The sequence below is a fragment of the Bactrocera dorsalis genome, chromosome 5 (genome assembly GCF_023373825.1).
Source record: "Bactrocera dorsalis isolate Fly_Bdor chromosome 5, ASM2337382v1, whole genome shotgun sequence".
Lineage (NCBI taxonomy): Eukaryota > Metazoa > Arthropoda > Insecta > Diptera > Tephritidae > Bactrocera > Bactrocera dorsalis.
Genome location: NC_064307.1, coordinates 61,759,286 through 61,784,968, shown reverse-complemented (window position 1 = coordinate 61,784,968; position 25,683 = coordinate 61,759,286). Strand labels below are relative to the sequence as shown.

General features: G+C 36.6%; 4 protein-coding genes across 14 annotated transcripts in view; 2 read left to right on the top strand and 2 right to left on the bottom strand.

Moving 5' to 3' along the window:
- Nucleotides 1-7,605, top strand: part of LOC105233831 (echinoderm microtubule-associated protein-like CG42247) — a 121,922-nt gene extending 114,317 nt beyond the window's left edge. For 3 of the 4 annotated variants that reach the window (XM_049459009.1, XM_049459010.1, XM_029548375.2), the window contains 9 exons: nt 3,968-4,084; nt 4,253-4,641; nt 4,724-4,873; nt 4,947-5,118; nt 5,180-5,275; nt 5,334-5,732; nt 5,791-6,211; nt 6,273-6,669; nt 6,732-7,602. In XM_049459009.1, the coding sequence (XP_049314966.1) occupies nt 3,968-4,084; nt 4,253-4,641; nt 4,724-4,873; nt 4,947-5,118; nt 5,180-5,275; nt 5,334-5,732; nt 5,791-6,211; nt 6,273-6,669; nt 6,732-6,885 (2,295 nt within the window). In that variant the 3' untranslated portion in view covers nt 6,886-7,602. Of the gene's footprint in view, nt 1-3,967; nt 4,085-4,252; nt 4,642-4,723; nt 4,874-4,946; nt 5,119-5,179; nt 5,276-5,333; nt 5,733-5,790; nt 6,212-6,272; nt 6,670-6,731 lie in introns of all 4 variants that reach the window. The other variant, XM_011215996.4, reaches the window with a different exon arrangement.
- A 1,781-nt stretch (nt 7,606-9,386) lies between these two features.
- On the top strand, nt 9,387-15,623 carry LOC105233832 (caprin homolog). The gene is made up of 5 exons (XM_011215997.4): nt 9,387-9,942; nt 11,471-11,653; nt 11,716-11,882; nt 11,942-14,319; nt 14,379-15,623. Exons 1-5 carry the CDS (start codon nt 9,613-9,615, stop codon nt 14,768-14,770), a joined length of 3,450 nt encoding a protein of 1,149 aa, XP_011214299.2. The 5' UTR covers nt 9,387-9,612; the 3' UTR covers nt 14,771-15,623.
- LOC105233833 (uncharacterized) lies at nt 15,604-17,782 on the bottom strand. Its single transcript, XM_011215998.3, has 3 exons — nt 17,487-17,782; nt 17,286-17,431; nt 15,604-17,229 (listed from the first exon to the last, which is right to left on the bottom strand). Exons 1-3 carry the CDS (start codon nt 17,638-17,640, stop codon nt 17,086-17,088), a joined length of 444 nt encoding a protein of 147 aa, XP_011214300.2. The 5' UTR covers nt 17,641-17,782; the 3' UTR covers nt 15,604-17,085.
- Nucleotides 17,783-22,092: 4,310 nt separating this feature from the next.
- Nucleotides 22,093-25,683, bottom strand: part of LOC105233834 (protein phosphatase 1 regulatory subunit 16A) — a 107,913-nt gene continuing 104,322 nt past the window's right edge. For 7 of the 8 annotated variants that reach the window (XM_019993031.3, XM_011216003.4, XM_049459011.1 and 4 more), the window contains one exon: nt 22,093-25,255. In XM_019993031.3, the coding sequence (XP_019848590.2) occupies nt 24,750-25,255 (506 nt within the window). In that variant the 3' untranslated portion in view covers nt 22,093-24,749. The remainder of the gene's footprint in view (nt 25,256-25,683) is intronic. The other variant, XM_049459017.1, reaches the window with a different exon arrangement.

Here is a 25,683-nt window from a genome sequence, read left to right as displayed (position 1 = left end):
TAAGAAAAGAAGAAAGTGCTGTTTCACCAAGCCAATGCAACGTGTCACAAGTCAGTCAAAACTATGGTAAAAATCCATGAATTGGGTTTCGATTGACCTCCGCATTCTCCGTATTCTCTAGATCTGACCCCCAGCGCCTATTTTTTGTTCTCAAATATAAAAAAAAACTCTCGCTGGGAAGAAATCTTCGTCGAATGAAGAGGTGATCGCCGAAAGCACAGGGGCTATTTTGAAGCACAGGTAAATCGTGCCACAAAAATAGTATCAAAAAGTTTAAAGGTCGCTATAATCTCCCTTTGAAGGGAGCTGTGTTGAATAAAGAAAACAAATTTTGTCAAAAAAATGTGTTTTACTATGGTAGGATGGAGAGTTTTCAATAGGGCTGTTAGATTCCTACTGCAGAAGATGCTATTTATGTATATGCGAGACTGTTATCGCTGGATTTAAAGCAATGGAAAGGGCCTACAAATTAAAATGACCTTTATATTTACTAATAAATATGCATTATACAAGTTTTGTCCACCAACTATTTTTCTTTGTTCTTTAAATTTTAATTTTTTCCCGAAAGTTCGCTGATATAATGAACGCTTGGTACAAATAAAGAGCCAAGTGATACAGTATAATTCTAATTTTGTGTAGAATATAGTGAAAACCTTTCAAAATTAATTAAATATTCCAAAATATTGTCAAATTCGCATTTTCAGCGCCTCAAAGTACTAAAATGAAACGAGCTTTCTAAAGCACAACCGCGAAAATGGTCACAAAATGCCTAGCGCCCACAAAAATCATGCGCACATTCGTGTTTTTGTTGTTGCCTTTTAATATAAAGTGCCATATTTTGTAATTATGCGAATTTAGGATTTTTTAAATGTCATAAATGTCGAGTGCTTTTGAGCGCAAGCACATTCGTACGCACTCGAACATATTGCAGGCGACGACCACATTTCGTGGGTCACATAAAGATCTCATGTGTTCGCTTGCTTTGCGGACAGGCGCGTGCAACCGCAAACAATAAAGGCCAACTGGGTCACAGACTTCATAATTATCGGCCATAAAATGTAATTTTATTTAGCAACAACAACTACACAAACACATGCGTACATTGGCGAATGGCAACAAAAAAGAACACGAATATTGCCGAAAAATTTATAATTACCGTTAATGGTGGCGCTGATGGTGGTAAATTGCATAGAAAGCCAATGAAAGTGGAGTGGCATTTGAAATATATAAGCCAGGCTTATGCATGTGTATGTGTAAGTGCCGTTGTGTAGCTGTGAAATTATAACCAAATTAAATGTATGAAGCTGTTAGTTAAAATTTAATTGCCTAACGGCAAAAGCGCAAAAAATGGCGCTCGCTGGAAAATTTGCGTATTACACCGTTACTGTAGATGACATGGATTTTAAATGTGGCACTTTGGTTTAAAAGTGAAAATTTGTGCAATGCTATGGTAAATTGATGAGAAAAATTACGACAGTGGGGCCGAATAGTGGCCAAAATGTAAAAACATGGCTGATTAAATATCGCACGTGGACTACTGTATGTACAAGTCGTCTGCTAGTTGGTGCATCCTGAGTAACGCTAAATGACCTGCGGCCTTTACAGTCTTTCAACTCCTGACGACTGTAGGTGTGGAACCCGATCTCTAAACTCTAAAGACGCTCTTGCTGCTGTGGAGCAGAGTATCAAAGAAGATCCGAATGAATCGTTCCGATAAATGATGGAGGATTTTGTCGAAAGATCAAGGTTTGCGGACTTCCAAAATCCAACTCGAAAAACCATCCAGCGCGTCGTACGTTTGGTTAAAATTTGCCAAAACGAAATGAACAACCGATTTCGATTTTCTCAAGTACAGTTTGTTCAGCGATGAAGATCACTTTAAGTTGAATGAGTATCTTACTAAACAAAATTGTCACGTTTGGAGTGATGATAATCCACAAAGCACCATTATATACTCAAAAAGTCTATGTTTGGTGTGCTCTATGGGCAGAGGGAATCTTTGATATACATATATGATATATATATCTTTGAAAAGCTACCTAAAATTTTAAATTAAATGGGGAATACTATAAAACAATGGTTAATAACTTTTTCATACCAAAATCGGAGGATATTGATGCGAACGATCTTTGATTCCAACAAGACTCCTCTACATGCCGTACAAGCAACGAAATAAGCACTTTATTGTAGGAAAATTTGGTAAGCACCCTATATCGCTTTCTACCCAGATAAGTCCGAGATGATTGATGCCTTAGAAGAAAATATTCGGCGCGTTATTGCTGACATATGGCTTATATTACTGAGAAAGGAGTCGAAAATTGGGGATCACGAAGTTATTCGATCCAGTCGCGCGGTCACCTACTCAAGCTCATTTTTAAAACACAGTAGCAAACCCTTTTCTTTATAATAAAGATAAATTCTTGACGTTTTATTATTATTTTTTTTTAATTTTTTTTTGTTTTGAAAACCACATGTCTTAACAAAAATCGATTGGTAACTACGAGTATATGGGAAATATTGCAAGAACTAAACAGATTTTATCAATTTTTAGTACTATAACACATTGCTTACGGGAAAGATGCTCCCTGAATTTAATGAACAATGTAATCGATATTTTTGGAATGAAATGAGCCATAGATACGGAGCTTCTCATAAACGATATTAGGGGCTTAAACATTGAGAGATAATTTGACTATAGAGGCCTTCTGCATTTCATTAATATATCTCGCAAAATTATCCATATTTTCTGTAAAAACAAACTCATAGACTCGGAGCTTTTCATTTGTAGTCTGATTTCATCAATTTCTAATTGAGAGGGATCTATGCGCGATTGTGTGTAGTGATACTTGATTTATATATCGTAAGGTGAGGGAATCTGATGAAATTTTATATTAGAAATAGGCGTGGTTATCGTAGGATTTTGCCATTTCCATTAAGGATGTAAATATTGTTACAAAAGTAGTATTAAGTTTGGTATTTGTATTGCTATATGCATCCCTTATTATAAACATTGGGCGCCGCGTTTGTCTACTTAAACAATAGCTGCATTTGGCGCCGTATAGCATTATGTTCTTATAATTGCCACACGCAATATTCTAGAAGGACACTTCGGCATCAGCAAGGAGTGTGTGGCTATATAAGCCGTGGCAGCGCCAACGTAAGCAGCCAGTTCTAAGAGTAAACTGCTATAGTGTAGACGAATCGTGAAATAAAGAGATTTTGTTAAATTGAATTTAACAGTTTTGGGTTTTATTGGTCAATCCAGAGATACGAACCTAGTAAAGTAAACTAGCAAGCAGTAGATTCGCAACAATAGATTACCAAATTTGGTTGAAATTAATAGAGATATTGTTGGATTTCATCAAAAAGACGACCCAGTTCAAAGCCACATAAACATTGTAATATCAAAATAATTAAATTTTTCTCAAGCGAGCGACAAAAGGTTAGACGAAAAATAATTTTGAACTTTGATATACATACATATTTATATAACTCTAAATCTCTCTTGATTGTTTTAGTGCGACGATTAGGTGAAAAATACTATTATACTCTGTGCAACATATTGGGAGGGTATAAAAATTTATAAGTAATGCTGAAGAAGAAGAATGTTGAGATCTCTTCTCCACACAAAGCATAGTCCAGACTAATGCCTCCCCACATTACACTTTTCGGTTTTATTTAATTTTCAAATATGCACTTTTCCAAGTATTGCCCTCCGTGCTATGCTGTCTCGTGTCATGCAACCTTGACTTAAATTTGTTAGTGAACCGTTATTACGCTGTCATATGGCCTAATTACCGTTGAACGTTTTATTGCTTAGCATGTGATTTATGTCATAGCCGCAAGCCAAAAAAAGGTGGTAAAAGGTGGCCTCTATTAGGGAAAATTAAGACTGAATAATTATTTGTTGAACCCGAAATGTGTATACCATTATTTTTAATGTTATTGTTCCCAATTTCTTTTGCAGTGTCGTGTGCTGTTGAATTTGCGCACATCGCAGCCATTCGAAGAGGTCTTAGAAGATTTGGGTCAAGTGTTGAAAATAAATGGCGCCAAGAAAATGTACACGGGCACAGGACAAGAGGTGAGTGATAGAAGGCTATTGACCATGACACAATAACCGCATAATCGCCGATTTGCTACGCCGACGATTTAACAATTTTTTTCTTTTTATTTCTATTATTTTGCAATTACGACATGTCTGTATGCTCACACCCTAAACACGTGATCATTTGTCTGCGTTGCTTTGCAGGTACGCAGCTTTTCACAACTACGCAACGAGTTTGCCGATGTTGACACATTTTATCTAGCAACTGGCACTGCCTTAATTGCCGGTTCGCCTATTAGGCGTTCACGTTCGCGCCCCTCCGTTGTCGCCGCAGCGCCAATATTACCCACAGAAGAACTGCCTAAGGTTCCTTTACGCGGTGCACGTCCACGCAGTAAAAGTCGTCCACGCATTCTCTATGCGCCGGAGAGTGAGATTTTACGTGCGAACGGTGAATACAGCATGTTGGACATTATGAAAGAGGAGCCCACCAAAGTGACTATACGTGGCTTGCGGCGTACCTTCTATCCACCATTACATCATGCGCCCGCGGATAATACGCCGCCCGATAAAAAATTGCAGCTACAGTGGGTGTAAGTTGGAAATGCGCTTGCTGCCCTGCTTTAATGCCAAGTTATACTGACATTCTGCTTAACTTTCCTTTTTCATGCGCAGTCACGGCTATCGTGGTATTGATGCACGTCGTAATCTCTGGGTTTTGCCATCGGGTGAGTTATTGTATTACGTAGCTGCTGTGGCTGTGCTGCTGGATCGTGAGGAAGATGCACAGCGACACTATACTGGACACACCGAGGACATTATGTGGTTAGTATGCTTTTATGGTGTTGAAATGTGCTTTCGTATATAATTTACAGTTTTTAATACACTTTGTCAATAGCATGGATGTACATCCATCACGTGAGCTGGTGGCTTCGGGACAGAAAGCGGGACGCGATCGTAAATCACAAGCGCATGTGCGCATTTGGAGCACCGAATCACTGCAGACACTTTATGTTTTCGGCATGGGCGAGTTGGATAGCGGCGTCACAGCGGTGGCCTTTTCACAACTGGTAAATTTATTGCAACCACATATTTCTATAAAGCCAACATGCAACATTTCATCACTTGCAGAACGGTGGCAGCTATATATTGGCTGTGGATAGCGGGCGCGAAAGCATACTTTCGGTTTGGCAGTGGCAATGGGGACATCTGCTCGGCAAAGTTGCAGTAGGTGTAGCTGCAATATGCACAACAACAGCACTTTAAATGTATTTTATATTTGTAGACGCTGCAAGAAGGCCTCTCAGGCGCCGCCTTTCATCCGCTGGACGATAATCTCATTATCACACATGGGCGTGGGCATCTGGCTTTTTGGCATCGTCGCAAAGATGGCTTTTTCGAACGCACCGATATTGTTAAGCAGCCATCACGTTCTCATGTCACCAGCGTGCAATTCGAACCGGATGGTGATGTCATCACTGCCGATTCCGATGGTTTCATAACCATTTATTCGGTTGACTCGGATGGCGCCTACTTTGTACGCACGGAATTCGAGGCACACAACAAGGGTATTGGTTGTCTGATTATGCTGGGCGAGGGTACGCTGCTGTCGGGCGGTGAGAAGGATCGTAAAATTGCCGCCTGGGACTCTTTACAAAATTACAAAAAAATTGCAGACACAAAAGTGAGCAAAGTTAACAAGCATGCTTAATGCATTTTCTAACTAAACTTTCTTTGCTTAGCTTCCAGAGGCCGCTGGCGGCGTACGCACTATTTATCCACAACGTCCCGGACGCAATGATGGCAATATTTATGTGGGCACCACACGTAATAACATTTTAGAGGGTTCACTACAGCGTCGCTTTACACAAGTCGTTTTCGGCCATGGTCGCCAATTGTGGGGCTTGGCCGCACATCCCGAAGATGAGGTGTTCGCCACTGCCGGCCATGATAAACACATCGCACTGTGGCGCAAAAACAAATTAATTTGGACTATACAAACCGGTTACGAGTGTGTTTCACTAGCTTTTCATCCATTTGGCACTGCACTGGCTGCTGGCAGCACTGAGGGTCATCTGCTTGTCATCAATTGTGAAAATGGTTCCGTTATGCTGACGTTGCGTGTCTGCGGCTCACCGCTGAACTGTGTAGCGTTCAATCAAGGTGCGTAGTTTTCATTGCTTTAGCTTGGATTGGTTAAGGAGATTTTTTATTCCTTATTTAGTTGGCGACATGATCGCAATGGGCTCGCAGAATGGCAGCATATATTTGTTCCGCGTATCGCGCGACGGTTTCTCTTACAAGAAGGTGAATAAAATACGCGGCTCACAGCCGCTCACACATCTGGACTGGAGCATGGATGGCAATTTCGTGCAAACGGTCACCATTGACTTCGATCTACTCTTCTGGGATGCCAAGTCACTCTCGCCGGAGCGCAGTCCCATTGCTATGAAAGATGTCAAATGGTTGACTAGCAATTGCACTGTTGGCTTTTTGGTGGCTGGCATGTGGAGTAACCGTTACTACAGCAACAACAACACAATTATTGCCACCTGCAGTCGTTCGGCGGCGCAAGACATGCTGGTGTCCGGTGATGCCGATGGCTATCTGCGCATTTTCAGGCATGTCAATATTTACTTTTCATTTTTTTTTCAAACTTTTAATTTACTGTTTATTCCCACAGATATCCCTGTATTAGTCCACGCGCCGAATTTCACGAAGCGAAAGTCTATTCCGGTATGCTGGCATGTTCACGTTTTCTCTACGGCGATCAGACTGTTGTTACAGTGGGCGGCACAGACGCCTCACTCATGGTTTGGGATCTCGTAGAGGAATAACTGCAATGGCCACCGTGGCGTACGACTGTCCAGCACTATGATGAAGCACGCGGCTACACTGACTATTGGACGCGGCGGCGTTCGTCTAATAAATCTTCGACAATATTGGACAGCGACTCAATTGAATATCAATAAATTTTCCTGCAAAACAACGGTGCATACAAATGTGGAGCATAAAGAAGAAATTGTGGAAAATTGCTTAGCAGTGCCCATCGTTGTTTTTGTTGTCATATTCAGTAGTTCGCCCTTCCTGCTGTTGGTGTTGAACGTAGTGTCACTGCTGTGTTTGGACGCAGCTTCTACCGCCTTAAGCGAAAATTTGCATAACACAACGAAATTGCGCGTTTACACTTTTGTTAAAAATATTATTGAGAATTAGTGAAAAAACAACCAAATTTAGATATTATCAAAAATTTAAAATTATAGCACTTAAAATTACCAATTAGGATAAATTGTCAACGAAATATGGAAAGCAAATGAAATTCTGCCATTTTCCCGCTTCCGTTATGTTTCAGCGCCATCTGTTTGTCAACTTCTATGTGAGCTGATTTGGTTGCCAAATGTGGCAAATATGCAGATAAATTTTTAAGCGAGATTTATTATTTTTGCGCAAGACTTATAATTTGAAAAAAAAAAATATTTTGAAAGAGATTTTATTTTGAAAAAAAAAAAAATATTTTGAAAGAGATTTTATTTTGAAAAAAAATTATTTTGAAAAAAAATTATTTTGGAAAAAAAATTGTAATATTTAATTTGAAAATATATATACACTGAAAGCTCCCATACGCGGACACTTTCTGTCCGGTTAATAGAGTTGTCCGCTCAATCGATTGTGGTTAATACGCATCAAAAATGTTCGAATCGGCTAATGTGCACGGTTAATGAACATGGCTGCTTAGTAGAGCGTCCATTTAATAGAGCTTTCACTGTATATATTTAAAAAAAAAAAATGTTTTGAAAAAATATTGTTTTCAAGAAAAAGTTTAATTTGAAAAAAAAAAATTATATTATTTTGAGAGATACAATTTGAAAAAATATTTTTTTAAAAACAAAATTTTGGAAAAATATGATTAAACATAGTTTTTAAACAAATATTTTTTAAATTTAACTTTAATTATTTGATGAAATTAGTAACAAGTTTCTTTTAAAGGCAAATTAATCTTCCATGGATGAACGAAAACTCAATTCTAAAAACAAATATTGTTAACTTCCGAAAATTGCTTCCATTCCAGTTTATCAAAACTTCCAAGGACCTGCTAATTTAAATTGTTATAATTTATAAAACAGAAAATCTTTCATGTTAAAAAAAATGTAAGCTTCCGACAATAGCTTCCCATTTAAAAAAACTTCCAAAAATATTTTTATTTAGTAATTATTTCATAGTATTTATATTATTAAAATTATTTGAACTGCTTAATTTAATTTTATTTTTTTTTGTTTTTTGCATTAAATATTAAGCATTATTAAATAAATTATACGCAGAGCTGCTTCCAACTTACACACAGTCTAAATTTTTCCTAACCATGTAGACTATACGACTGTATAGTGCTACCTTTCCTGTAACAGACTCAAGCCACTGGTGGATACTTAATGATTTCATATTGTAGTTATAAAACATACATAAAAATGTTAACTTTTGAAAAGTAAACAGCATTTTTGAAAACTCATACGATATCATAATAAACATAACTGTTCTTTTTTTGTACACAACTTAAATTAAAATCTTATCATTTTTTATTTTTATTATTATTTATTTCATTTTAATTTTATTAATATTTTTTCCTGTAATGAATTTCACATTATTTTCTATATAAAATGATAACTGTAAAAAACGAAGTGCCTTGTTTGTTTTAGTAAATAAATAAAGTACGGTTATAACCAATTGCACTTAATATGACGCATTTTTGAAAGTTATTATAATATATTATAATAAAAAATAATAATAAAACATATCAATAAAATGCAAAAGTTTGAAGAAGTATTATATAAACTGTTTCCTTTTTTCTGCGGACTTTAGTGGGAGGAGCAAATGATTTAAAAGTTTTAAAATAGGTGAAAGAATACTTAAATTAGATTTGATTTGAGTTAAATATAAATTTATAGCAACCACACAGCCTCGCACTCATATTTTTAGCAAATTTTTACCAAGTTATTGCGCTACATTTATTTGCTATTAGTTACTAACCTTTTTAAATTTTAAAGTCAATTTGTTACTTAGAAAATATACCTACACAATGAAATCGCTATTATTACTCTTTTTTTATCATAAGCAATTAATAAACAATTCAATATTTCACGAGTGCACAGAAAAATTTTGCACGATTATGGCAACACTGTCGCTTCTTCGAACAACTACACGGCGAATTGAGCTCGTTTGCACCGAAGGGCGATAAATATATTTAGCACGCACTATAGCTATCGCCCTCTTTCACAGGCAATGTAAAGCGCATTTGCCTACATTTAACACATACGCTTTGTCTTTTAATTTCGGAAAGTCCATGTAAATCGCCTAAAAACGGCGCTTGAGCGAATTTCGTGATTTTTCCTCGCCGTGGTCATCGTTTTCGTCGTTGTGTGGTTTAGTTTTTGCTGGTTGCGGCTCTATCCCTTTTTTGTCTACGGTGCGATTATATTTTGACACACACGATTCATATAATTCACATTCTCATAGACACGCTAGAAAAACGCGCTGCACTTCATTCTTGATTCGGTTTTTATCAGTGAAGTATGCCTTCTGCTTCAAACAAACTGGAGAAACAAGCCTCCATAGGCTCTGTGCATGGTACTGGCGGTGGTAATAATGGTACTGGTAGCGGTGCCACAAAGAAGTCTCAAGATGTGATCAATAGCAACTCCAACGCTGTGCCCGAGAATAATGCGAACAGCACAGTATTGAACAATAATATTGTCAACAGTACTACTAATGAGGGTTCGGTTACCTCAACTAGCACCAATACAAAAGGAGTTGCTACGAATCCTGTGTTAGAAGCTAATATTCCAATGAAACAAACGATCACCACAATTGACCATAAGATACGCAATTTGGAGAAACGCAAGGTGAGTGAAGTATAATTTATACATAAGTATTTTTCTGCCGTGACTTTTATGCCAACAATCCAGGAGGATTCACAAAGAAGCCCCTTTTAAGAAAGGGCAATAAATCAAAGCTGGCTGAAACAAAGCCACAGACATTTAACTAAACCGGCCGCATAATTGTGCGTCGGTCATAACAAATTGTGCTAATTTATGCTGCGTATTAGTCATTGTAGCATTTTCGTATTTTCTGCTATTTAGTGCAAATATATTTTTATGTAATTTTGTATTTAAAACTTTTTTAGTGCAAATGGATTTTGCATTAACTTCATTTCCTTTCATTTTAAGAAAAATTTGGCATTCGTGCTATTTCGGTTTTGTTCGGTGTATTTCGCAGAATTTTTTCGCGCGACGCCATCTTTGTTACGGCGATTATAGCAAAAGCAAAGCAGCAGTGGTAGCAGCAACAATTTACAACACACGGCATATATTACGGTTGCCATCCGTGCGGGGGTGCGAAAAGTGTGTAACACAAAGAACATGAAAATAATGGTTGTGTTGCTTTTGTGTTTTTGAATGACTCGATAAAGAAGTATGACAATTTGTGCGCTGACTAAACTCGAGATTGGCATAGCATGCTTGTATGAGAAGTTCATCACCGTTTATATATTTGTTGAGGGGTTTCATTGACCTATGTCAATTGTTGAAGCAATTTATTCAGCGGCTTTTGTAATGTGGCATCACTAGTGCATAATAGGGGAATTCCATGTGCTTCTGTTCGATTTTTCATCTTTTATTTTATACCAGCAATTTCGCTTCGCTCTTGCCACTTTTTTTTTTGCATAGTTTTTCATGGTTCTTACTTTTTTTTTACTGTTTCGTATTTCTGTTATTACCTATCCCCTTTTTGATATCTGCTGCAATTTTGTTTTTGTTGCGACCACTATACTTTGCTTAATTACTGCATTCCATGTTATTCGTAATAAGCAAAAAAATGTTTGCCTTCGGTGATTTACCATTTCCGCATAAAATTAAAGGTTATTTATTTTTTTTTTCCACACCGCTTCATTTTGTTTACTATTTTCTATTGCATATTCGTCAACAAAGTTTTTAATCGCTCGTTGATAAGCATATAACAATAAAAACTTGAGTGGATGATATCTATTATAAAGACACCTGTGCACCGTACTTCTGTTGAAAAAGGTACGAGATGAGTAAACATTTTCCTGGTATTTATAGTTAACGATATTGAGAACATGCATAACTCTCCAAGAATCTGCTCATTTGTTGACCGATCAATATTAAATCCCTGCGTGGAAGTTGTTTAATTTATTATATACCTGTCATACAAACCGACCGACCAAAATCAAGATAATTTTTCTCTTTATACCTACATATTTATGCTACAAGAATTGCACCTGTGAAAGCTATTACAACTTCGGTGCAGCTGAAGTTAAAGTTTTTAATTTTTTTGTTTAAAATTTTTTCATGCTATATGTAATGTCTATTTATTCCACTCCTATTTACATATTATTAATATTGTTTTTCACAGACTAAATTGGAATCATATCGTACCATTCAAGCTTCTGGCAAGGAGTTGAGCTCCGACCAGAAGGCTGCTGTAGCAAAATATGACGCTGTTATTGCTATGTTGGAATTCGCACGCGATTTCTCCAAGCAAATGTGGCAATTTGTGAAAGAAGCTGAAAAGGAGCAAAGGAAACAAGCACGCAAGGTACATAATATACATATAAAATTATTTAAAAATATTTAATGCAATTTGTACTTATATTGTAGGATCTGATTACACGTGCCCTTGCTGAGACTGCCAAAATCCGTGAAGCTTTAGTTATCCAAAATATCATCAATTGCTTCGAAGATGAGACCATTCGTGCCGACTTTGTAAACGGAGCCAATGGCGCATTGAAATTGGAAACTGCCGATATCACCATTTTGGATAAATTGTAAGTAGTAGAATTGAAAAAAGGAAAAAATTAAATTTATTTATATATTTTCATTTTAGTTGTTGCGATGTACGTACGACCCGTCCCGAGACTGTAGATGATGTACCATTCGTGACTGCCGCACAAAAAGCGGCCGAACTTTATTCAATGACCATTGACGGACGCCCCAAGATCTATGCAGAAAACTTTACTTATGATCAGATACGTTTAATCTTCAATAAAATTCAGGAATCTGGTTATCTTGATAAGATCTATATGGCAACACCAGAGGCAGAGGTTGAGGTTAAGGAAGAGGAGGAAGTGTTTAGCAATGCCGCCGACGGTGAAGATGTGGCTAATGCAGACGAGATATATTTAGAGGAAGGATTGGAGAAGTTAAACGTATCATCTATTGATGTAGAAGATGATTTGGATGAGCAGAATGCCAATGCTGGTTTAAATGAAGATGCCGTTTTGCAAACAACAATTGCAGGTAACGGTAATGATTTGGCACAGCAGCAACAACAACAACCAAACTTGCCCCAGCAATTGGTGTCACAGCAAGCAACTAAGGAGCACCTTGATGTACAACAACAGGTACAGGGCGGTATTCAACCACCACAAACCCAACAGCAACAACCACTGAATGCAGTTGTAATACAACCAGCAAATGCTGTAGCTGGCGCTGTGCCCCCCAATTTTCCAGCACCACTACAAGGTACAGGCGCTGCACCAGTGCATGTAGCCATGTTCACGGCACAGCAAATGCAAGGTGCACCACCACAGATGCAACAGGTGCCACCAGGCAGTATTATCGGTGTACCACAGGTACCACCACAAATGGTACCCATTGCACAGGCGCCACCGCAGCAACAGCGTCAGTTGATGACTAGCCCAGGCACACAAGCCGCCGCTGCGCAGTTACCCCAAGGTGCTATACCCATACATGGAGCACCACAACCACCACCAGGTCATTTCACACCAACAACAGTGCGCGCTGTAGAACAGGGGTTGTTCCCCCATAATCGCCAGCAATTTATACAACAACAAATGCGTCCCGTAGCGGAGATAATTGGCAATGGTAGTTTTTACTTTTTGCAAGAGAGCGAACTTGATTCACCAGAATTAGCTGGCAATGCACCCATTGGCAGTGTTGTGTTCGAACAGCAACAACAACAACCGCCACAACAAACACAGCAGCAGCCACCAATTTCACAAGATAGTCTCTCTCAAGCCCAACAACAGTTGCAACAACAAAATATTTTAGTACATGGTGGTGAGTTGCAAGCAGCAGAGCTGCACAAAAACCAACAGCAACACCATTTACAACAACAGCAGCAAATCATACAGCAGCAGCAGCAACAACAACAGCAGGCTCAGCAATCACAACCGCAACAAACAATTCCAACGCAAACATTTACCAACCAATCATTCCCACCCATGCAGGCGGCCGCAAGTGTGACAGCACCAACTAGTGCGAACAGCAGCAATACGCCTACTATTGCGAGCAACAACCCGAGCCCCATGTTCCCACAACAACAGCAGCAACAAAAGCATCCACAATTGTTCTCGCCCGTCGGGGGTCCGGGCATGCAGCCACAAGATGCGGTCACAGCCCATAAACAACAGTTATTGCTTACCGAACAACAACAGCAACAACAACAAGCACCAATTATGATAATGGCGCGTATGGCCGCACCGCAAGCACGTCTGGCTCAGCAAAATGCACAACAACAACAACAACAATTGCCACAAGTACCACAGCAAGCGCAACAGCCACAGCCAACATTGGGTATGCAACCAGGTGATGTACGTGTTTCGGATGTAACCGCCGCCGGTTATTTGGGTTTCGATAATGGCGTCGTCGGCCTAGCTTACGAACAACAAATGCAACAGCAACTAGCCGTGGTGGCTAAAGCCAGTGCAGCTGCCGCTGCCGCCGCTGCAGCAGCCGCAGCAGCAGAGGAGCTGAAAGTAAACGAAGACTTGGGCACACACAGCAAGTTCAATGCCAGCGAATCGGTGATAGCCAACGAATGGGATGCTATGTCCAAAGCCACTGCGGCCAGTGTACGTGCAGCTGCAAACATCAGCAGCACTGCAGTCACCAATGCCACAGCCACTGCTGCGCTTGCCAATGCTTTGAAATCCTCGAGTGGTGTCAGCAGTAGCAGCAGCGTTGCTGGCGCAAGCAACGTTTTGGAGCAGCCCACAAAATGGAGTGCCGAGATGAACGCGCTGTCAAACCCATCGACCCCAAGTGGCAACAGCGACAACACGCCAGCGATTGTACGCAAAATCGAATGGACGTCCAGCAACAGTAGCGGTGGTGCAGGTAGTGGCAGTGGCGCCGGACCCAGTGTTGGCGGTAGTGGTGGTGGCTACGGCGATGGCAACCAATCATCGGGTAACGCTCATGAATCCAATCATTGGAATTCAAATCAACAGCAGGATGGTGGTAAGTGAGCTCTGATACCGTAATTGACAAGATTTTTAATTTGCAATTTAACTTTGTAGGTCACTATAATAACGGACGACAGTTTCAAAGACGACGCGGTCGCGGTAGTTATGGCAATTCGCAACAGAACGGCAGCGGTCGTGGCGGAAGTGGCATCTATTTCCGCAACAATGAAAATTCGTCGAGCGGTTCGTACTATCAGAACGGTGGCGGCAATGTGTACTCAAATAAAGATTCGGGCTCACGTTACGAATCCGGTAACTATCGTGGTCCGCGCGGCAGCGGCGGTGGCAATGGCGGTGGTGGCACCGGTAACGGACGTGGCAATGCGCCACCATCACGCACGCTTGGTGGGCGCAATGGCAGTGGCGGACAGTCGAACCCATCGTCTGGCTCATATATGAACCGCTCATCGCAGCGTATACCAATGGGTTTGGATAATAAAAATTGATTGAAGTAGATGCCAAGAAAGAAAGGAGTGTGTGGGTGTGATGAAATCGAAATGAAGCAGCATTGAAGCAGAAGGCAGAATGATGAGAACCACTTAAGAATCGTGAATATATATATACATATGTATCTATATATATATATATGAGAGTAACAAAACCAAGAAGCAAAAAACATAAACACACGAATATATATACACATACATTTACATATACACACGGAAAAACCACAAAACAAAATATGTTAACCTTTAATTAGTAGTGTGACGAATGTCAAAACTCTGCAGTACACATTGGCAACAGCGGCCACCCCAAAGCAACCGAAACTGCAACAATTGAACGTAAACAAACACGCGCGCGCGTTAACAATTAATTTCGTAAACAAAACTACAAACAAAAAAATCACAAAAAAATGGGAGAAACAAGTGAAAGCAAAAACAAAACAAAGGAGAAGTACAGAAAGCGAAAAAAAGGAAAAAGAATATTATATTTAAAGAAACGCAAAGAAAACTTATGCTAATTTCAATTACAGAAATACTTATTTATGTTCATTTTTTTTCTAATAAATAAATATTATAAATGTATGTAATTGCTCTTTCATCATGTAAGCCAGCAAACGAAAGTATGAATCACCAAGTTGAACATATGAAATCAATTAAAACAAAACGCAAAAAAAACAAATGACACAATTATGCGAAAAAAATCTCAAATATTGCGCGACGCACAACCAAATTAAATGGCAAGCAGCATCAGCAACACAACGTAACAGCGCAACCCAGTTGGCAGCTGCTGTTGTAACAAGCTACGCAATGCAAAAGTTACAGCAATGATAATTTGTAAAAAAAAAAACAAGAAGAATTAATATTTTAAGTGTTTAGATGTGCTAGAAAAATGTCGACTGCAAAACAACAACTACATATGATAAATTGATAAGAGAAGAAGGGAATCAGTTCAAAATAATAGCCGCTATAAGCGTGTTTTATAGATAGAGCAGGGATTTCAGTGAAAAAGAAATATAAAATTTTGTGTCATTTGTTGTCTTCACCTGATTGCATATAATTTGTTTAGTATTTCAAGGAGACAAACTTGAGATGAAGAGCAAAACAGAAAGTAATTATACGCCTACCTATTATAATAATTATTATTACTATTATTATTAAATTTAATTGATAAAAACAACAACAAATAAATCATACAAAATATTACTTATATTAAAAAAAGAGAAAGAAACAACCAAGAGAAAAACTATAAAAAATTCAATGTTTCTCATTACGGGTGGGTGGTGATCAAGAGACTGCTAGGATAGACTTTTCCCTCACGAATTTATAATTATATTGCAACCCAATATTATTTAGTGGGACGTTTTTGGAAACACCAACATAAGAACACCATCAAGTTTTTATTCAATACAACCGCGTCAAAACCCGATTTTACGAAAACGAATTTTAAGTAAACGAAAAGGAATCGGAACTTTCCTCAAGGTTGTCACTACAACAACAATAATACTAAACGATTTTGTCATAGAGTAAGGTTGCGCAAGGGTTACTCTATATTCTCTAGACAAACTCGAGCTCTTCGTCGACAATATATGGTAGTTTGACTCCAAAAGCGGCGTTCACTGGGAGTGAGTAGGTAAAGATGTTAATGACTTCACTGTGAATGATGTTCACTGCATATCTGAAATTAGTTGCGTTCGCAATCTGGTAGGCGTATTGTTTTATGTCGTCGAAGTAATTAAGGAATAATTTCTTTTATAGTAGCGCAGAATTCTGAGCAGTTGACAGTCTTTGGCTGTATAAAAATACCGGGTCAGTTCCGGTTACGTAGACCTGACTGTCTTGAAATTGATTCTAGGAAACGGCTTCACTTCAAGCAGGCGACTGCAAAGATGATTTCTGCGAAAACACGCCTGCAGACACAATTAAAGAGGAGCGCATTGTGTTGCTTTACCGAAAGCCTGCATGCCTTACTATCAGGTGTTCGACGAACACATCATGTTATCGTGCAGAGTGCAATGTTCTGATACGTCTGAAGATTCTACATCTGCGTTCTGATACATTCAGATGACCTTATGGGCGCTGTGAAGTTAAAGGCTCGCCAAGTGAATGCCAGGAATGCTCTCTTTGTCATATCTTCTTCGTAGGGTCTAAGGCTGGTACTTATTATTTATCAGAAAAACCATAATTATTAAAGAGCCGTTAAATATGATGTATAACACCTCACATCTTATGGTTGTACTTATTACTTATCACAAAAGCCATAAGCTAATAATAAAAAAAAAATAAGTTTTTATTTCATTAATTTACTCTATTTTCTATTTTTAATGTGACTTTTTATGTTTTGCACTTAGTTTTTGCTCCTCTTGTGCTTTACATAGAAACCAAAGGCCGGTTATAATAAATATAGCACCAACCGTTGACATTAGTGTAATCTCTTCTCGATAAACCAGTGCACCTAATATAAACTATTAAGAATAATCTTAATTAATTTATAAGCATATGCTTTTAACCAAATTCTTACCGATAACATATAATTCGTGGCAGCGGTAAGCACCGTTGCAGTCAATGTATGTTCAGTACATTGCAAAGCTTTTAGAAAATAGCGCCAATTTAATACATTACAAATCACCATCAAGATAATAGGCACAGCACGCAAAAAAAGTAATTCTAAAAAAAAAAATACAAAAAATTTGCTTTCATTTGTATTTATGACATTTCTCACCTAAATAGTATGTTGCCGCGGCTGTTGGCGCAAATCCACTTGTCAATGCCGGCAGCTCCGACAATTGGCTTGGCGCGCGTCCAAAAAAACTACCGCCAGCAGCAAAGGCACCCGCGGTAAAACTATAGCGATATAGTTGCAACGATGTTGTCATTATTTTGGTGCAATATAAATTAATATTGCTTGCAGATTTTCTATTTGTTATTATTATTATATTAATTAGTCTAATTATTATTTCACATAATATTTTACTACAGCAACAAATGCTATTTAGATTTTAATTAAAACTGCAGTTTTTCGTGAACAGCTGTTCTTTGTTTACGTTGCGAAAGTGATTTACAGCGTTGCATTATGCATGACCTAGTATTAATTTAAGACAGAACTAGTTACATTTTAAGCAGTTTGTAATCGGTACAGAAATACATATGTTGTAAGCATGCTTTATTAAGATTTGCACCGTGACCTAAAGTCTATTGTGTCCTCTCCTTAGTCACAACAACTCATTTAACCCCAACTCCAATAAAATGCTAGATGCTAATTTGCACAAGAGGCTAAGCCTTTGTTATATAAATGCTTCTTAACCCAACAAGGCCAATGTAGAATTTGACAAGTAGCCGGAATTTGTCCCTTGGGAGATTGACTACGTTTAAAGACTGTAACTAGTTCTGACGCTTGCCTTGGAGATGTTGCCAATACCTCTCTCTACCTACTCTTTCCTCCTTGCGGAACAGCTTCTTTTTGCTAATAAGATGTTCCGGTCCTGCCACGTTGGTGGATACTGCGGAGCGGGCGAGCTCGTCAGTAAACTATACCTTTGTAGGTGGATTTGGCTACGACCTGATAGACTGTTCTGCCGCTCTAAACACTCCTACACCAATAACGATTTGATCTCGTGGACAGAGATCGCTTTAAGTTTCACTTGAATATCGCTGAGTATGGCGATAGTAGCGTTGGAGGTTTATCTCTATACACCGACTTATATCAAATACCTCTGCTTGTAATATGCTCGGAAAACTTTCCAAAGGTTTGGTACGTGATCCTGCACCAAACTCGCCCAAAGTTATCAAGCCGTTGGTGTACCACGTGATTATGTTATCCTTAAGCAGTAGGTCGACAGGGGAATCATTCCATGCCTTACTGCTAAAATTATCTTTAAGCCAGTGGTATTTCGCCACTTAAAGTCTGCATTTGCTGGGATGAGAAGACTTTTCCCTGCCAAACCCTTCTGCTGTCTTTTGAAGCAGTATATGTTTGGCTGACTGATTGAGTACCAGGGAGTTCTTGCATGACTTCAAGTGCTGCCGTCGGGCACGTACGCATTGCACCCGACAGCTTTGGTATTTGAAGTCCTACCGAGTTCCGCGATGCTTTTGAGGCCCAAGTCATCACTTCAAACGTCATAATCGATCACACTTGATTTGCGGATGACATTGTTATTTTATTGGGGTTGGACTGAACAGCAAAACGTAGGCCCAGTCGTTTCTTCTTTTCGAAATGTGGCGCCAATTGGAGATTCTAGGCGAAGCCAAGTTATATTCTCCACCTGGTCTTTCCAACGGAGAGGAGGTATTCCTCTACATCAAATATTCCCAGACCTGCAGTATTTTCATCCATCGGACGACATGACCTAGCCACCGTAGCCGCTGTCTCTTATTTCGCTGAACTATGTCAATTTCGTCGCATATGCATCTCGTACAGCTCATCGTTCCATCGACTGCGGCATTCGCCGTTGCCAATCCATAAATCTTCCGCAGAAACTTTCACTGGAAAACTCGTAATGTCAACTCATCAGATGCTGTCATCATCCAAGCTTATGCAACATATCGCAGGCGAGGTCTTTCTTCGTCGAGAGAGAACTTTACTTCTCAATTACTTACTCAGTCCGAAGTAGCACCTGTTGGCAAGAGTTATTCTGCTTTGGACTTCGAGGCAGACCTTGTTGTTGGTGTTAATAATGGTTCCAAGCTAGACGAAATTATCTACGACTGCGAAGTTACGACTGTCAACAGTGACGTGGGAGCCAAGTCGCGAGTGCGCCAACGGTTTGTTTGATGACGGGAGTTTTGCCCTCGTTCACTATTAAGTCCATTTGCTTTGCTTCCTTATGTAGTTTGCAGAAAGCAGAACTTACGGCCCGGGTATTGAGGGCAATGATATCAATATCATCGGCGCTAGCAGCTGTACAATCTTATAGAAGATTTTACCTGCTCAATTAAATTCTGTAGCTCGAATTATTTTCTCTAGAAGTAGATTGAAGAAGTCGCAGGATGGGTAGTCGCCTGGTCTGAAACCTCATTTGGTAACGAACGGTTCGGTGAGGTCCTTCCCAATCCTGACGGAGCTTTTGGTTTTGCTCAACATTGTGGTGGATGGGTGGGTCGAAATCTTCAGCTCGGCGTGCAATACTGCACTGGAGAGCTTCTGTGCTCTCAGTATGGTGGACTATGGAACTCTCGAATTGCAAGGCGTCCTGCAGACGTTTACTTAACAGGGCCCGTAGGAGTGGGTTGCTTTTATCTGACGACTGTATCCAATTTTCATAGATTTTTTAATATGTACATACCATCTATAAAAATTCATAAAGCCTTACTTAAAAAGCCGAATATCTTGAGAAGTATTAATGATAGCGATTCTGACCACGGAGCTTTTTTATAGAAAATAAAATTTCCTACAAATTTGTCATGTGAATTTCTTCTATAGCTCTTGTAATTTACGAGATATATACAAAAAAATGCCAAATTCTTGGAAAAATCGGGTTTAGAGCCCCGTACTACCTCGCCGGTGTGAGTTACGACTTTGTTGCACTGGGCACTTTTGTAGAGTGAACAATTCTGAGAAATATGCGTCTAAAGTCAAAGCGATGCCATAAAATACCTCTGATCTGTAGGAATTTAAAGATAAAAACTCACGATTGTAGTGTATTTTCTATGGAAAATTTTTACAGGCCTTGGTCCAGTTCTTAATGTTAATATTAAGAGCTAAAATTTTCAGGGAATTTTTTTAGGGTATTTCCAAGGAAATTTCGTGACGGGACTGAAAAAAAATTAATAGTTCAAAAAAAAAAACACAGTAATGTACATACAAACCCGTTCATGTATACATTGTCAAATAAGCATACTGCCAATGACTGCTTTACTGTGTACTGTGGCTTGGGATAGTACAAATTATAAATATATAAGATATTAAATAAATTTCCATAAAATATTTATATGCATTTCTTTTTTATTCCTTTCAATTAACTAATGTTTATATTTTAAATTTATCAATTATACATAGATATATATTTAAATATAGTTTTTATTTAAATATTTAGTTATACATACTTTTCGTGGCCTACATTTCTAATACAGTTTTAATTATTTTTGAAATTTTATTTTTTTTTTCAATCATTGCTCTAAATTTGCATAACTAAAAATACACATTATAATACAATTTATAATATACTCGTATAGTTGTTGCTACATTGTGTAGTACATACAATAATTAAGCTTTTTTTATAGTTAACAAATAAGGCCATAACTTTCAATTCACTTTTTATATTTAATTTTTCAATTTGCTTTCGTTTACCATTTGATATAAAGAAATAGAGCTAAGCGAGCGACGATCGACGGATTCTTGCGAAATACATATTTACCTTATGTTATATAAAGAAAAAGTGTGGTAACTAATGTAACCGAAAGCGTGTTGCATTTCGATTTATTTACAGTTATATTTAGAAAGTAAAAAATTTTAAAATTTTCAGTGAAAATTAAAATTTACGCCACCGCTTAGCTTCAGTAACAGTTATTGAATAGCATTTATAGCTAAAAATTAACTATACATACATAATATATACATAAGTAATATATAATATAAGTAATTTGTATACATTTTACAAAAGTAATATTCACAAAGCTTAAAAACCCAAGTTGATCACTCTTTATGCCTGGCATGCATCCTTGCAAAGTATTGCTTTTAAGTCGTTTAATTTTAGTTAATGTCAAATTTTGTTAGAAAAAAGTAATTTTGCTGGCATTTTAGGCGCTCAACCTGCAAATTTGCTTGTTTAGTTGGTTGTGCATTATTTTTTCATAAGCGATCAGAGTTGTTTTGGCATTGCAGCACACATTTTTTTTATTAAATTTTATTACTTAGCTTTTCATACTAAATTCAAAAATAGTCCAGCACATATGCCACTTACTAAATACCGTTAATATAAAGTAAATAAGTTTTCGTTTAGCAAAATAACAACTTGTTCACACTATACAACTTTTTATAAGTCAGTTTTTCCGTTTCACACTTTTTAACAATAAAAATAGCATAAATTAGGAAGGAAAAAAACAACAATAAATGCCTAACATACTAAAAGACACTTGCTTTACATTTGCTTTGCTTGCTTTTATATACTATATGAATACATATGTATTTTTTTATACATATGTATGCGTCGCTGTGCTGTTTTATAGCTCATTTTGTCATTTGTTATAGTTAGCAGTTATAATTTTATTTTTAATCTTAACTTTTATATTTTTATATTTCATTTTTTTTTTTAATTTAGTTTTCACTTTTTTATTTAGTTACATTATTTAATTTTGCTTTATTTTTTTTATTTAATTTTGCCTTATTTTTTAATTTATTTTATTATTGTTTTCTTTAATGTTGCTTAATTTTTTTTAAATAATATTTTTGCTTAATTTGTATCACTTTTTTATAATAAAAGACAGCTCAGCAATTTTTGTATACAATACTAGTAAATACATGTGAAGTTTATAATTTTTTGCTAACAACTTTTTGTTGACTTCATTAACTACTTTACGACATATATATGCTCGCATACATACATATATGCCGTATGGTTTACTTTGAGTTTTTTGTTTTGATTCAAATGCCCTTCTATGTATAATTTGTTTTTATTATAATAAATAATATATTTTTTATATATTTTACAATGTGTTTAACTATAGTTATACAATTTTTAACTAGTTTTTGTGATGCATTGGTATGATTAGTTAGTGGCTTTGAGTTTTTTTCGAGCAGCGCCTAAAAGCACGCTATACATTTTTTTGCGGCTGAACAGTTGCAGTTTGTTGGTGGTTATTTTTGGGAATGATGAAAATTATTTAATTTTTAATGTTTTTGATTCGTTTCAGAATTTTTTTAGAATTGTTTTTGCAAAATTAATTTTATATTTTTTTATAATTTTATAAAATAATTTAATAAAATTTATTTAAGAAAATAATTTTGTTTTTAATGTTTTAGAGTTGTATCAGAAATTTTTGTAAAATGTTTTTTTGAAGAAATGGTTTGAAAAATTAATTTTATATTTTTTTTATAACTTAAATTTTTCAAATTAATTTGAGATAACAAACCATTTTCTAACTTCTTAGGCGAATTGCAACCTGTCACATAGGCTTTTTCTACAGTTTCCTGAAGAAAGCGAATTTTTTTTAAGTTTTAAAATTCATTTTCGAAATCAATTTGTGGTTAAATTTAAATTTTAAACTAGCCTGCAGTAATTTGTAATTAGTTGGAGTTGGAAAAAAATACAAACATTATGTAAACATTTTTACTCGAAAATTTAAGTTTTCAAAATTAATTACAAAAATTATAGAAGAAAAAGAAAATAATACATTTACATTTTCTTAAAGTTCGAAAATTTGTGCTCTCAAAATTATTTTTTTTGAACTTGAGTTTACAAAAATTACAAAATTTTGTACCTTTTTATAAAATTCGAAGATTATAGAAAAAAGTATATGTACATACAAATTAATTTTCAGTAAGTTCGAAAGTTAGCTTGGCTTAAAAAAAATTACAAAAGTTATGTGCATTTTCTTTAATTACAAAATTAAAATCGTTTTGCAGTATAATAAAAAGAAAATAAGATACAAATTAATTTTCATAAAGTTCGAAAATTCGAATTCGAAAAAAATATTTTTTTATTATTATTATCTGGTCTTTTTAATTTTAAGTCTACAAAGAAGCTGCTAAAGGAACACTTGTACATAAAGTCCGAAAATTCGAATTCGAAAATTTTATTTTTCAAAATTAGTTTGTAGTTACCTCGATTTTTATTTATTTCTTATTATTATTATGTGGTCTTTTTAGCTTTAAGTCAACTAAAAAGTCGCCACAGGAACGCTAAATTACTAAATTTTTAATTTGAAAATTTAAAGAAAAATATACAATAATGATAAAAATATTCATAACATTTACGCATTTATTTTTAAAAAGTTCGAAATGTTTTCAAATATTTAATTTTTTAAATCATTTCAAAAACAAAGAATGCAGTCTTAAAAAATACTAACTCAGTAGTTCTTGAGTTAGTATTTTCTTGCGCGCCAATATTGCAATTGAAGAAATTTCGAAAAAAATTTCAATTGAAAAAATTTCGAAAAAATTTTGAAATGAAAAAATTTTGAAAAATTAAAATTGTAGTTGAAGAAATTTCGAAAAAAATTTGAATTGAAAAAATTTTGAAAAAAATTTGAAATTAAAAACATTTTGAAAAATTCAAATTAATTAAAAGTTCACCATTCCCAATAATTAATTAATTTTGACAACATTTTTTATATTCTTATCGAGAAAAAATTTGAATTGAAAAAATTTCGAAAAAAATTTGAATTGAAAAAAATTGAATTGAAAAAATTTCAACTGAAAAAATTTTGAAAAAAATTTTAATTGAAAAAAATTTTGAAAAAAATTTCAAATTAAATAATTTTGAAAAATAATTAAAAGTTCGTCACTCCCAATAATTAGCTTAACAAAATATTTTACTATATTTTTTATATTCTCATCAAGAAAAAATTGTTTTTCCACGCACCAACAACCCCACAACTGCGGACTGTAGCCTACCCTTGTATTAGTGCACCAAAGTTATGCACACAGCTTTTCAACAAAAAAAAAAACATAAGTGGTGTGTTTGGTGAATAGAGTTTACAACGAAATATATAAAGTGTACTTTCTGCATATTCTGTGATGTACATAGTATGTGTGTGTGTTTGTAGTGCAACAATTTGTCAAAAAATACACTGGCATACCCGCTACATACAAACATATACTTGATACCCTGTTAAATTTTTGCAACAAATGCCGCACCAGCTGCACGAATGCATACATATTTATATGCTATATATATGTATATATAAATAATACATATAGCATCTACGCATGTTAAATATGCGCTGGTTAGCAACATTCATCAAATTGAAAATGCCAACTGCGAATACTGTAACGCTGCTACATCAACCCCGCCGCACCAACCGACCACTTGTTGCACACTTGCGTTCACATTAGCGTACAGCATTTTTTGGAACTCGTGCTATCACTAACTACATCACCCGTTATGCCGCTAAACTTGTTCATCGACGAGGCGTTCGAGTAGCCGGTCGACTGCTCGCCACCGCTCGTTATACTACCACCACCACCACCACCGCCCGCACCGTTGTTAAACTCCAAGTGACTGGGATGTAGACCGCCGCTCAGCGGTTGCTGATTCACCGCAACGCTGCTCGTGTCATTCGCAAGTATTGAATTGTTGTTGTTGGCGCTGCCGGTGTGCAGATGATTGTTGATCGTGTTGCTGGTGTTGTTGGCGGCTCCTAGAACAGAACCATTTTCACTTATCAATATACCGTTATTTGTGCGCGAAAGCGAACGTTGCTTCTTCAAATTGGCCAGTGTGGCTGCCGAAGAGTTCAGACTCTCCATGGAGAGTGTATGCGCTGGCATAAGCATGCTTTGCTGCAACTGTTGTTGTTGCTGCTGTTGATGATGATGCGTATTGGTAGTGTCTGCGTGTGAATGCGTGCGTGTGTGTGTGTGCGATGCGTGCATTTTTTTCAAAATATGCATGTGTGTGATATGGTGCAAGTTTATTTTTATATTTATATTTATATATTGCAAATACAAAAACAACGTCGTTTACAAATTATGTTGTATGGATGATTGTCACGTGAGCAGCCAATTGCGTTATTTCACAGATTTATTTTAATAAACGACGAAATCAAAATCACGAGTTGATTTGAAACATTGGCACAACAACAACAACGACATGCGGGACATAACCGTTTGAATGGCACAAAAAAAGAGTACATGAAGAGAGAAAAAAACAAATCGAAAAAAATACATTAATGAATGCAAGCAACATAAATATGATATGGATAAAACAGTAAATGATATATAATAATTACACAAATGATTATTAAGCAGCATAAATAAA